The sequence below is a fragment of the Coturnix japonica genome, chromosome 2 (genome assembly GCF_001577835.2).
Source record: "Coturnix japonica isolate 7356 chromosome 2, Coturnix japonica 2.1, whole genome shotgun sequence".
In the NCBI taxonomy this organism is placed as follows: domain Eukaryota; kingdom Metazoa; phylum Chordata; class Aves; order Galliformes; family Phasianidae; genus Coturnix; species Coturnix japonica.
Window position 1 is genome coordinate 55777876 of NC_029517.1, and position 14794 is coordinate 55792669.

Below are 14794 nucleotides of genomic sequence, written 5' to 3' on the forward strand. Positions count from 1 at the left end.
TCTCCACAGAATTCTTCGTGTATGGGTTGAGGAAGAAAAAAAAAAGATGATATCTAAGTAAGTGTGGAGAGATTTAGAATAAATGATATTTTAAATTAGAATGACAGCAAATGAATTCAATCTTTATCCATTCTTTCATGCTGTATTGGCAACTTTGAAGTCTTGCTTGAACATCAGATATTTTATAAGACACAACCCTGATTTTTTAAAGCAATAAAATATTATGATATGGAAATAGACCACTTGACACAAATGTAAGGAAGCTATAATCTATTGGAATAAATTACAATTTAGAATATTTTCTCTTCATTTAGAAGACAAATTTTTAAGCAAATGGTTATTTTCCAAACCACTCACAAATAGTTAAAATTAATATATGTTCCTATATCTGTCTTTCTTGTCTTGTCTATGGCTATGTTTACTTTTGATATTTCAATATAATAATAATCTTATATTTCAAAATATAGCATTTCAAAAAAGTTTCATTGAGTACGTGCTTATATTTATGCCAAAATTAACTTTAAAATTCTGAATAAACGTCTGAATAAAATAAACCAATAGCAACAGTTTTTTCTTACAGAGACTCTTTTGATAGGATTGAAAAACTTAAACAGTGGTACATAGATTGGCACCAAATCAGTGCCCTCTGAGATAGCTTGGTTCAGAAGCAAGCTGAAATTACACGGATGAAATTGCAGTGAGAAAAAAAAAAAAGTATTCTGACTCTTCAACACTGATAACAACAGAAGTAATATTGTTGTTGTTGTTTTAGTATCTATAATTAAATTTTATAAGGATTTCCTTTCAACACTGTTAATTACTGTAGCTACTCCTCCCATCATTGTTCTATTTAGAATTGTTCCAGCCACCAAAACAAAGCGATAGCTAATTGAGGAGCGAATAAATCACAGAATCATATCTCTTATAGCAGATGGACAATAGAGAAATGATATGGTTGCATCTGTGTGTGCAATTCTTTATCAGTCTCACACATAGCAGTGAGCACCCTTACAAAGTAGAAAGGACACAGAGGTGGATAAGGAAAAATTGTAAAGCAAATTGCTGCTCTGTGGCTGCCCTGCAGACTTACAGCATTGGAAAAAGCATCCAATTCAGTTGGCTGAGGAAACATAATTCCATGCAGACCAGGTGTTCACGTCTTACTCTGTAATTATCTGCTGTGGAGACTATGTGATATGTGCTTTCTCATACTGAAACTTTCTGTCTTTTATTTCTATAATATCTTTTTATTTTTTTTATTTTTTTTTTAATGAACCTAGAACTGTTCATGTATCTGGGAAGAAAACATGGTTTTTCAGAATAACTGGGGCTTAGTTGAACAGTGAAGGATACTCTTGCAAACTGGCACAAGACATAAGGACACTGCACACAGACTTCTGAGAAAAATCAACTCTTAAGGGTCCTCCTTCAGGACCTGCCTCTGGCCAAGCACTAGTTCAGCCAAGCTACTTTACCTGGCCCAGTGCTGGTGACATATCACATTACATGTTATGGATATTTGAGCTGCTAAGGACTGGCAGAACCCCTCTAAATTGTAACTGATTCCTTTCAGAAGCAAGCAATTCAGTATATTCTGCTAGCATTTGATACCCAATTCAACAGAAATAAATGGAAGGAAAGGCACAAAACAGGCAGAAAACAGGAAAAAGAAAAAAAAATTCAACTGATTTACTTGAATAATACGGATATTTCATATTCTAACCCCAATTATTGGTTACAAATTCCTGTATGGGAAAAAAAAAAAAAAAAGGCCAACACCAAAATTAAAATATTTGGTAATTCCAGTCCCTCTTCCTACAAATTACTTCCTGTTTCAACAAAGAAAAATCTGTTTCTGCCTTTCCCAGAAATTATGCAAACTGCTGCAGCTTTCCTGTCACCATTATTGCCTTACAGTTTTCTAGAAAAAAATTTTAATGGCCACAGATGGCTGAATTTTGGTAGAACTAGTCAAATCTGCACTTGTCCTTTCTACTTCCAATCTACTGCAACTGCTAGTCTGGCGGTGTTAGCTGCTGGTTCAAAATTATACTATTAAAAACCACAGGCACTTAGGAGATGTTTTTCGTGGTATTTTCTAATTTGTGTTATGATTTGGACATAAATAATAGAGTGATGATTTTTCAAAGACAATAACTTGCCACTAAGAAATTGTAAATATTGATTTTCTGACACTAAACATTTTGAAACTTCAAACAATTCACACAAGAGAACCATAAAAACCTGATTATTTCATTGTTCTGCAAAAACTGTTTAATCCTACCAAAAACTATCACACATCCAGCAGATTTCAGCTCAGTCAGGAGCCCAATTAGCTTCTGAAATACTGTTTTCCAAGTATATTCTCATACAATTTCCACAAAGGCTATACCATCTTGTTATAAAAAGGAACAACCTCAAATACATATTCACAAATATTTTTGTTTTTTCCTGAAATATTTTAAGCCTAGTACCACCTTCAAGACAAATACTTCTGCATTGTTCCACAAGATTCTCACATTGTATCTAAGTTTAGAAAGTAACATATCCTGCAAATAAAGTGAGGAAAATCAGATCCTACTAAAGGGGAAAACACATAACAAAAACCTTCTTCTAAACTAGTAATGAATTCGAGCCTTAGATCCAGGGCAGTCAAGTTTAAATGCAGATGCTCTTAAATTTAGAAGAAGCCAGATTAACATCCATATGCATATTTTTGGCATCAATGCTTTTTCAAGCTTGCTGTGGGGGTATTTCCAGTTTGATTTCAGTTCCTTAGTTCAGATCATGACTTATTTCCAACCCAGTTCTGTTGCTTTATGAATTATTTCAACCAGGGCAACAACACAGAATTTTTTCTTTTTCCTCGATGAGACCTTTTTTCTTTTTTTTATGAATAAATTTCATTAAGAGGCTATCAAAGTCTTGCCTTCTTATATGTTACGTTTCTTTAGTTTTCAAATGATACATCTAATATTGTAAGAGTTTCTTACAGCACATTTCTCAGCACATTTACTTGCACCATATCTTGCAATTAGAGATAGCCTGACACATGTTTAGCAATGTCAGTAGGCTGCATTATTCAATGTTTTTCATTATGCTACTAAAAGTATATAAGAAAATAGTGGCTTCCTCTAGAAATGCGATTTTGCAGCAATTACATTGTGTGACTACTTGGAAAGGAGCACCTGACACATCAAATGTGGGAGGAGTGCAGAGGACCATCACAATGTCTGCATGAATGACAGAAAACCAGCATTATGGTCATGAACTGATTTATAACTGCTGGTACAAGATTCACTGGCAGCAGGACAGAAAAGTGTATAATCTTACATGATGTGTTAATATGCACTGGTCTTGCATAGTGGTTTGCTTGAAGAAGTGCTACTGACATATGAATTACATGTAAATTATTTCTCAGATTGATGGCTAAATGATGTTTTCATGTAACACAACAAAAGGTTGAGTTTGCATTATTAAATCAAATCCAGGTAGGCAGACTGTAACACTATGATTCCAACATACTTTTTCCTTGTGTGTACTAAAATAAAATACTGTTTCATATATCCTGGATCTCATTAAACATTCAGCAGGTGGAATTCAACCCAATACAACTTGCACTTACTATACCTCACTAAACTGTTGGCAGCGTCAGGATCTTGTGCCGTTACAGTGCCAATGGCTGTCCCAATCTTTGCATTTTCATAAACTTCCATGACATAGGAAGGCATAGTGAAGAGCGGAGGTTCATCCACATCACCAACTATGATCTTCAGCATTGTTACGTCCTTGAATGGTCCCAAGTGCGAAAAGCGGAAATCAAGATGAGTATTTGCTCCTTCTATATTAAGTGTATAGGATTTCTTTTTTTCATAGTTGAGTGGCTGTTGGCAAAAAAAAAAAAAAAAAAAAAAAAAGGTATTTCTCATTACCATTCTGCTCTTCAGTTTAGCCTTGTAACTAATAATATCTTTTCAGTTTAGTTTGGTAGCAAGTTACTGTGAAGGGACAACATTCTGTGGTATTTTGACAGTCACTGACATACTCTGTAAGTAGAAGGTTATACATGGAGTGGGATGACTCAGGTTTTCTCTCCAATAGAATTTTGTTCACGGTACTAATTCTGGGAGAACTCAGGGTTGCAACTGAGCATCAGACTCTTCTTCTGATAATGTAGGTTCTGGATTTTATCACTCTTCAAATTTTAGTGGTCGCTGCTAGATGTTTAAAAAGTATTCCAAATTAAATTAATTTAATACCTTTACTTAACATGTTTAATTGACAGTGATGGGGCTTTAGAATTATTTTGGGCACCTCTTCTCTTAAACCTCCAACTGAAAAGCAACTCCTTGCATGAAAACATTCTGTTATAATACGACACAGAAATTTACAAATGTAAAGATGGCCTAAACACACACATGCATGCTTTTCTAAAGAGAGGCAAATGCATGACATATACCTATAGTCTAGACTATTTCTTTTTAAATTCTATACCAGCAGCAACCTGATAGACAACTCCTCAGCCTGTCTTACTATGTACTGCTTCACTGCACATGGATAAACAGCCATAAATGGAAAGAAAGTCTGCAGCTGTAGACTTGCCTTCTAAATGCCTAATGTCCACATAAAACCCAACAGAAAGCAAATCCCTGTCTGCACCATCCACCAGAAGTGCTACTGCCGTCTTAGTCTTAACTTTATTATTAAAATCATTAATTAATTTTATTAATTAATTAAGTTATTAAAATCAATAGATTCCCACAAGGAATTCTACGTCTCTACTAGAAAGAAGTTGGTTTGACTCCTGTATCATGTAATACTTCCTTTTTTAGGAGTAGCATTTCTAGTAAGGTATTTACATGTCAAAATTTTATCTATCTCCCTTCTTTTATATTTCTTTTAATCCTCTGAGATATTTTAGGCTTACTAAGAAAAAAAAAAAAATCATGGCCTTGACGACCATGAAAATGAAATTAATTTATACAGATTCAGCTGCAGGCTGTCAAATAATAAGCTTTATGGACAATATTTTGTTTCAGTGACATTGAAATTACCATTAAAATCAGGAGCACGATAGTCTTCTGTTTTTGTGCAAAACACTAAGTTGTGCAACCTTTTACTGCAGACAGAATCAGTCTGAACTCACAGGATAGGCCATGACACACCCAGCTCTTCCAGTGTTAGGTATTATGTAGTGGGAGTGACTGTGAGGACTACAGTTATTTTGGATTGTTTTCTTTTGTGTCACTAAAATAATTTGCTACTTTTCATGGACAGTAAATCACAACCTTACCGTGAGAAGTTAGTTACCTTTTCCATGTATTGTTTGCTGGCATTTATTACCGAAATATCTATAAAAATACATTTCCTATTTAGATGCATTAAACATCTACAGATACTGAACTCAAAAACAGTAATAAATAGCAAAAACTGTATTACGTGATGTGTTGCACAAACTATACATACAATAGTTTATATCCTGAAAGATCAACATCTTTTTATGTTCTGCAGAGCACGATATATGTGTAAATGAAGAACTACACTTGTATTATACTGACTGTAGGGACTAAATGGAATGATGAGGACAAGGCCAATTGTAGAAAAGCCTGAGAGAGCAGCTATAAAACAAGGCACTTTGGACCAAAGCTATTTAAATGCACAAGCATCATGAACAATCCCTGTTGTAATTTTTTGAACTTTTATCAGTATCTGTCTGCAATTACATGAAGTTCAGCAAGTTTGCAGGAATGAGTTAGACTCAAGAGGCTATAAAGAATGCCAAGTGGTCATTCATCAGTCTCAAGAAAATATGTCATTTCAGGCAGTCATTGAATACACTTCAAAGCTTCACACTGTTAAACTTTAAAGGCACTCCTATGAGTGCATTTAAATGTTGAGGAAAAGTGCCCATATTTGATAATAAATACCTAAAGACTTTACTGGGTTACAACTTTCTGCCTTCAGTCGCTTTATAAAGAAGGATAGGTAGTTTATATATATTGCCATGCTGAGCAGAGCAGATAGATACTTGGTACAGATACATACTACCAGTAAATTTGAAACAGTCTCAGAACATAGCATAACAATAATTTTCACACTCACATAATACTATTTTACTATAGAAATTTAGATCTCAGTAGAAAAATAGATCTCAAAATATTACACAAAGCAAATGTATGTTTTTCTCTTTCATCTCCTGCACCGTGCTTTAGCACACATCCCACAAGGTCAATGATCTAACTGAAATCCCCACAGGTAGAAATTCTAGCATGAAAGGATTCCATTAAAATCAATATTGTTCTGTGTGGACCTACAGACTGACTGAACAGAAATCAATGGATGTGTTCAAGCCTTTGATCAATGATAAATTCTTACTTCCTATCACCTTAAAGAGTTGAAAAGTAATACTTAAGCCAAGAATTATGAGGAACTCAATGTGTGATTTGTCAATGTCTGTATATTTTGTAGATAAAATCTACAGTAAATTGTGTGATGTATATGAAATATAGCTGGTCAGGATTTATATATATTTCTTTGATTACTCCTCTTTGTGTTGAAGAAAAGCAATTTAATTCTCTTAAAAATAATAGTATGAAACATTTTTTGTTTCATATCTCCCTTTCTTAAGTGTATGAATAAAAATATTATAGGCATAGAAATTTACCACTGTGTGATAAACTTTTTGAAATGAAAAAAAGAAGAGCTAAAAATACTACTCTTAACAGGTCAATTTATACAGAAATATATCTAGTAAATACAGTTTATATAATCTATATAATTTTCTAATTTTAAATTAGATAACATTCATTTATCTTTATTACTGCTATGAACAGGTCAAATATTAAAGCATGATTTGCACTGCTTTGTAGCATATGCACTCTAGATTAAACAAGCTCAAAACAGGATGGCGGATTTTACATAGGAGGTTTGGGAAAAAATTATACTGACAGTATTTGGATTAAGTTGTACACAAACATTAATTTCACTCAAAAAACATGAAGCATAATACAGACTAAAAAGTCTTGTTTTCTCTTATGCAGTTATTCAGTTGGACGATATTAATGTCTTTTATTTAGAAGTACAACAGGATTTCAGATAATCGGAAAAAAACTGACATTTCAAGGAGCCTAGGTTTTTAAAACTATAACCAAACCAAATTTTTCTCTTAATTTTCTTTAATCTTCTTTCCACAATTTCTCCAAAAAGAAATCACATACTTGGACACAGAAGAGAAAAAGAACAAACAGAAAAAGAACACACACACAAAAAAGCAAAAAGTCTACACTCCTGCACAGTGATTCACAGAGCTAAAGAAAAAAACAACAACAACAACAACAACACTACTTTCAACATTTTGAGATATCTTGGAGAAAATATATACACTGTGCTAAAGAATATTATTACCAGGTGTCCTAATTAGTACTAATTGGTTTTACTTGTTCTCTCCTGAGAAGTAAGGAACTTTTTGAGCAAAGAAAGCCAGATTCCTCATATTTGAATGACTCACAAGTATTTTTCATTGTATGTTAAAATATTCATCAACTGAAATCTGTTTGCAATTTGAATGTACATCATTTAATTTTGTTGGAATACTGCTTAAAACGCTGTATTAAAATTGACATTTATTTTACATTTACAGCTTGTCCAATGCTGTGCTAAGAAGTTTGCTCATCTACTGTCTCAATCTGTGCTGTTTATCAACAGAAGGTTGTTTTTTGTTTTTTGTTTTGTTTTATTTTTTCTTTTTTGTTTGTTTTGCTTTTCTTTTTTATTTGATATATTAATAATAAAATTAGGTTTTGAATATCTGGACTATTGCAATTTGTTTAGAGTTTTGGCATAAAAATAGTAATGCAAAATAATTTGCATTTCCTAAGAAGTTATTTCTACTTCTCCATCATATTCACCAGAAGGACTCATTTACAAATAAACATACTGAGAGAGATGTGGCTCTGTTCTTTCCATCCCCTTTCTATCCCCAGAAACATATACTCAACTGTGAATTGTAAACATATTCACACATAATATGTAAAACTGCCCTCATTAAACTCACAGAGAAGCCTTGAATTTCAGTCACCTATCTCAGCCTATTATCTGCAACTATCAGGTAAGAAAGGCTTGCTGATCTGATGTCAGTACAGTTTGAGCATACTTCTCCAGGTGTCACAAGGGATAAAGTTCTGATCCTGAAGGATAGGGGGAAATTATGGCTTTCACTCTGGCTGGTATTTTGTTTCATTTTCTTCCAGTCTCCCACTTACAGAGAACTGAATAAGGCTTGTATATTGTTCATGGAGGCATTGAAAAATTTTATTTTCATATTAGATCCTCACACAAGAGAAGCTTTATAATGTTTTGAGGAAGACTTCAGATATACAGACACAATAATACATTTCCTTCTGACTTTTCCAATGTGTCTTACACATATTCTTCCAGAAAAGTATCAGAAATCACTTTGCTCAACTGATGGCAATAGCAATTAGTGTTTGAAACAAAACCAATTCTGTTCTTAGGGGAGATTATTTGTTTTGGATAGATTACTGAACTCATTTAACTTCAAAACCAATCTAAATTTAAAGTAATTACAGTAAAGTGTAAATATTTATTAAACTACATAAATACTACAAAATAATAATTAAAAATACTTATTAAACTACATAAAAAATCTGAGTGAAAACAAAAAACAAAAAACACAACAATTTTAAACATGAGGTCACCTTTCTGTACTGTACTCTTCAGGGAGATAATAAGTTTGTGCTTTTTTTTCCTGAGGAGATAATGGAAGTATTCCACACCAGCTGATGATTTAAGTGTTACATTTCTCAGTAGAAATAAAATATTAACCAAGTAAAATATACCCTTTCTTGTCTTGATAGGAAAGGGACTCAAGTTACTGTCATGTGTATGTAAAAGAACAAGAACGTATGCTTTTGTCATATTCTAAAACACAGTGAAATGTCTGCCAACAATAAGAAATGGGATTTTATACATTCAATGTACGAACTACTTTGTTTTGTTGTAAATTCTTCATTTTTAATTCATATTCTTAATAGCCATGGTGAATTTTTAAGTAGAACAATGTTCATTTTCAGGATGTAGTGACAGATTATAGCTCCATCTAGGCCAACATGAATTTCACTGGTATAGAGAAGTCAAGAGTTTATTTTTGTGGCTGAAAGGCTAAAACACAGCAAATTAAAGCTTTTTATGACTCGGAGATAGGAACCATTTTTAAATTGGTATTAATTATAAAAATAATATTTCCTTCAGTTACAGTTACATGCATAAGTATCTGTTCAGATGCAAAAGAAACACCAAATTCATTACAGTGTTGTCATTTGTTTAGACACCCTTTTCTCACAATTTCTGTTTCAGTGGTTCTGGTTTTCATTCTTCCTAGCTCCTGTAGAACACAGAATACATACAAGCTAAATATGAATGCTAATTCACTACCATTTTTTAGGGTACATGGATATAACTGATACCTAAAAACAGTAACAACAAAGCCATGTGAGAATTGCTTATTGAAATCTGTTATTCTAAATGAAAAAAAAAAAAAAAAAAGAAGAGAGGGAGAAAAAAGGAAAAAGAAATCAAGAAAGAATTTCCCTTGTTAAAACATTTCAACAAATAAATAAATAAATAAATAAATAAATAAATAAATAAATAAATACACCAACTCCACTTTCTCTACTATTATTAAAATAAATTCCAGTCTACACATAGGATATTAACATAAATAAGCAAGTTCTTCAGGAACTTGCCATGAAATCATTTCAGAGGATTTAATACACAGATTAAATTATCCATGGAATTATATATTTTTGTATTGAACTTAGTTAAGAATGAACTTAAGTGGCAGGAACACTTCATGATTAATAGTCTAAACAGACAGGGATAAATGCAGGAAATGCACATCATAGAATCATAGAATCATAGAATGTCCTGGGTCAAAAAGGATCTCAAGGATCAACTAGTTTCAACCCCCCTGCTACGTGCGGGGTCACCAACCACCTGACCAGGCTGCCCAAGCCACATCAAGCCTGGCCTTGAATCCTCCTGGGATGGGGCATCCACAACCTCCTTGGGCAATCTGTTCCAATGTGTCACCACACTCTGTGTGAAAAACTTCCTCCTAATATCTAACCTAAATCTCCCCTGTCTTAGTTTAAAACCATTTCCCCTTGTCCTATCACTATCAACCCATGTAAACAGTTGTTCCCCCTCCTGTTTGTATTCTCCCTTCAAGTACTGAAAGGCCACAATGAGATATCCCTGGAACGTTCTCTTTGCCAAGCCAAACAAGCCCAGCTCAACGTTCCTTCATTGGAGAGGTGCTCCAGCCTTCTGATCATCTTAACAATTCTCCTCTGGACCTGTTTCAAGAGCTCTGCATCTTTCTTATGCTGGGGACCCCAGGCCAGGATGCAGCACTACAGATGGGGCCTCAGAAGAGCTGAGTAGAGGGGGACAGACATCTCCCTCTCCCTGCTTTTTTAATGCATCCCAGTATATAGTTGGACTTCTGAGCTGCAAGCACATACTGCTGGCTCATGTCCAGCTTCTTGTCCACCAGGGCCCTCCAGTTCTTCTTCACAGGGCTACTCTCAAGGAGTTTTGCCTGACTATATAAATACCTGGGAATGTACCAGTCCAAGTACAGCACCTTGCACTTGGTCTCATTGAACCTCACTAGATTCTCATAGGTCCACTTCTCCAGCCTGTCCAGGTCCCTCTGGCTTCCCTTCCCTCCAACATATTGGCTACACCACTCAAATATATATGGTAACTGTGTGATGGTTAGGCCAGTTAAGTTTTGCGTCTTTTTGATTTACACAATGCACAATACTTAGCACAGTAGACAGCCAGCTAGGAAGAAATTCAAGTAATAAAGGTATATGACAACTTAAGTATATATTCATTTCCATAGATAAGCTTTCCATATCAAATTTCATGCATTTCTGTACAACTTAAAGCCAAATATTCCACATTTCTTCTTTTTTAAGGACATTTAATGAGTAAAACATCAGCAAAGTTATATTAATAAACAATTCACTTACAAATATTAGTTTTGACTACTCAAAACAAACAACCAAACAAACACAACCCCAAGAAAGACTTAAATGCTTCTGTCTTTGAATATTTTTTTTCTCCCTGCTTTCTCTGAAAAGGCTTAAGGGATTCTAGAGAGCAGCATGGATAAGCTTACACTGTTGAAGTTAGTGGTTCAACAGGGTGACACAGTTAAAAAAAAAAAAAAAAAAGTAATAATTAGAGCACATGATTATTTGGCATTCATCATTACATTTTTAATGACACACACTGGGAACTTTCAATGTCTGCTTACCTTCTTTAAGGAAAGAATTCCTTCCCGCGTTTCTTTGTCAGTGGATATGGAAAACACCCCAGCACCATCACCATTTATAATTGTGTACTTCATGTCAGCATTTGAACCAGTGTCTGCATCATTTGCCTTGATTTTGCCAACTGCTGATCCAACCTGAGCTGATTCAGGAACATAGAGCTGATAATGTTCTGAGGGGAAAAAAACAAACAAACAATAAACAGCTTGGACATATTTTAGCCAAACTAAAGAACTGTTATGTGCTTAATGCATGTCTGTGAAAATAGGATAATACTTCATAAAGAAGGCTGACAAATAAACCACTGAATATATTTAGGTTCCCTAAAGAACCCAAATGGAAACTGTATCTTCTGTAGGATACTCCAGCTCAAAATCCAAATGAACTAATGCAGGATTTATTTATTTATTTATTTACTTACTTACTTACTTACGTACTTACTTACTTACTGCTCTTTTTGCTGCTCATCACATATTGCAGAAATGAACTCTGAAGTTTACTTTTAGGATTTTTACAGAATTTTTTAAAGTTTACGTTCTTTGTAATTAAAATATACACATCTTCACCAATTTTCCATGAAAGGAATAAGCACAGGAACAGTTTTCATCTCAAAAAACTTTGTATGCTGTATTAACAATTTATTTCCCTGAAATTTTATCAGCTGTCTTACTACCTTTGAATCAACACATATTTTTTTCCATAGAAAAATGTAATACATTCTTAATACCTTACCATTATTGCTTACCAGTATTGCCCCTTTGCACACATTTTTCCCTTGATATTCAAAGTAAAGGAAAATGAACATAATGGGTACATAAATGAAATAGAGAATAGTGACTATAAAAGGCATCCAAAACAACTTTTACTGTTTTTATGTCAGGTTAGTCAATGGAAAATAAATTTTTTGGATGATAATTTTCTTAACTGCCAGTATCACTTTGGCTTAAGTTTTATGACAGGTACAAAGTTCTCAGTGGGACACAAAGGTTGTACAAGGAGAAAAAAAAGTCATAAACAGGCACAATGCAATTATGTAAAACTCAATTTCCATCTGAAACTAGGCCAGCGAGATGGCTTAAAGACATTTTCTGCAATAATATTAGTGTTGTAACACAGCAGGGATGCTGAAACCATAGGCTTTCAATAGAAGGTATGAACATACAATAAACCCCTCCAATATGTCTCATTTATGACCCTATCAACCATCTGCAGAGTTTACATCACATGTCAACCTCCAGCACAGAAAAAAAATGGCAAAAGTCAATTTCAGTTACTACGTATCTCCTGAAAATCTAGAAATTCTTCTATCTTCTTAAAGCATTCTGCAATAGTGAATTCCATAGTGAAACACTGATGTGCAAGAGTGGATAAGAATATTCTAAATAACAAAGCTAACACATTGTTACCATTTACTGGGTTTAAACCATCTAGTATGACTGCAGATGTGCCTGAGTAAACATGCAGAAAGGCAAGTTTTAAAGTGAATTCAGAGATTCTGTGATCCTATGATTACATGTGCATTATGGCAGAAAAAACATTGACCAGTGAATTGAAGAAACCTACAAATCTACATGAGTTTCAACTGTTAAGGGAGGGCATGACATTGCTAAAATAACTTAAGGCACTGGATAGAAAACAGATGATTTTATTAATAATTTATCTAATTCATTGCTCAATGATTCTTAACCCTTATGATAGACAATTGCTTTTGCACTACTGGTTTATAAGAATTAAAAAATAATACTAGTAATACACATAAACAGTGAGAAAAAGATAGATGAGTATACAAAATAATAGTACAAAGACAAAGAGAGGTTTACTAGGAAATTAAAAAACAGATTAGAAATGAAATGAAGTAAAATAAAGTAAATCTCAAGGGAAGAAAGAAATGCCCAGTAAAATAAGTGAAAAGGTAAAACTTACCATGCAAACCAGAAAATGGCAACTCTGATGCAATGAGACAATTTCTGCTCAGTCGTTGACTCAATTAAAATGCACAGCAGATTTTTTGATATGCATACAAAAGCCATTCTCACTAATTTTGATGTAAATGCATGGCATTGAATTCTACTGCAAAGTTTCATGCATACAGATGACGTCAAGTGACATTTTCACATTGCTAGTTGCTTTATTTTGCTCATTAAATTATAGTGATGAGATTCATTTTGGAGTTTACTTATTGTTAAAAAACAAAACAAAACAAAACAAAAACTAAGAAATGCTGTCTTTTGGCACTTTATCTCTGACTAATGCACTTCAAAAAAGACAAGAACGAGGTCATAAAGAATATGTTACATAATCAAGACACTTCAGCAACTGGAAGTGTTATATCCCATATGATAGGGTGAACTAATTAGAGACTTCCAAATAGTTAAGCTAGTTCAAACATATCCACACGACTTTGCTTTATAATCACACCCCAAGTGTTAGCCATCTGTTTCTGAAAATCATGTTACTGATACCAGCTTCAAACATTCTGAAATTCTCAAGCAAAATAAGTATCTGGAATCCCTCACTCATTTGTTACCTATCAGTATTTGTAGAACTAAAATGTTTTGGATAAAAATATATTATTAAAACAGTTGAAAATTAAAACTGCCGCATTAAGAGGTCAGAAATGATAAATTACCCATTGCTTCACACAGAGATCTTGAAACATGTCACACTGAAGTGAGACACTCGATAATTACAAGCAATATTATCTAAAATCAACTCAAAAGGGGTTAGGATTCAGCAATGTGAATGCCAGATAAATAAATAAATAAATTTACCCCAGAGGTGGAAGTCAGAAATCTTCTTTCTAATCACTAAATAACTTCAAACTGCAAATGGATAGTACAGGAATGAATCAGTGGCATAACAGAACATTTCCTTGGGCATGAACTACATCCTGATAGGGCATTTGCCACAAAAGGTTTGTGGGATGAGTATGCTGTGAATTCATGATTCGATAGCACAAACTATAAGTCTGTGCCATTTCCTAAAATCTGACTGAGCACTAAAAGTTCTAAGGATCAGATACTATTCTCTATCAAAACTGTTTCGTAAACTCTGCCTGTGTTGAACAGATTGTTCCCACACTCCCAGCATCAGAGGCTTCTTCTATAAAGAAAGAATTTCAAAGAGTCTTCAGGATGTTCTATGTTGCTTTAAGTGGTGGCTTGGTGGCTTATAGATCATGATTCTGAAGAGACTAATTTGATTTTAATGTTAGTGTTCACTCAGATGCATTCACATAGCTCATGAAATAAATGCTATTTTCCTTTTAATGTAAAGAACAGTCATACAAAAATACAAGGCTTTAATCAATGCTAATTGAAACACTGTTCAAATACATGTAAAAGATCTTTATCTTTCTTTCAATAAACTATATGGCATATCTGTTATTACAGTGCAGAAACAACCTAAAGATTTGTAGAACAATTTACTTC

At 33.7% G+C, this 14794-nt stretch overlaps 1 protein-coding gene across 7 annotated transcripts in view; it reads right to left on the bottom strand.

The window, feature by feature from the left end:
* Positions 1–14794, bottom strand: part of CDH18 (cadherin 18) — a 450693-nt gene that overhangs the window by 46839 nt on the left and 389060 nt on the right. For all 7 annotated transcript variants that reach the window (XM_032442471.1, XM_032442473.1, XM_015854439.2 and 4 more), the window contains 2 exons: positions 11348–11535; positions 3631–3884 (listed from right to left, as the gene is read on the bottom strand). In XM_032442471.1, coding sequence (XP_032298362.1) covers positions 3631–3884; positions 11348–11535 — 442 coding nt within the window. The remainder of the gene's footprint in view (positions 1–3630; positions 3885–11347; positions 11536–14794) is intronic.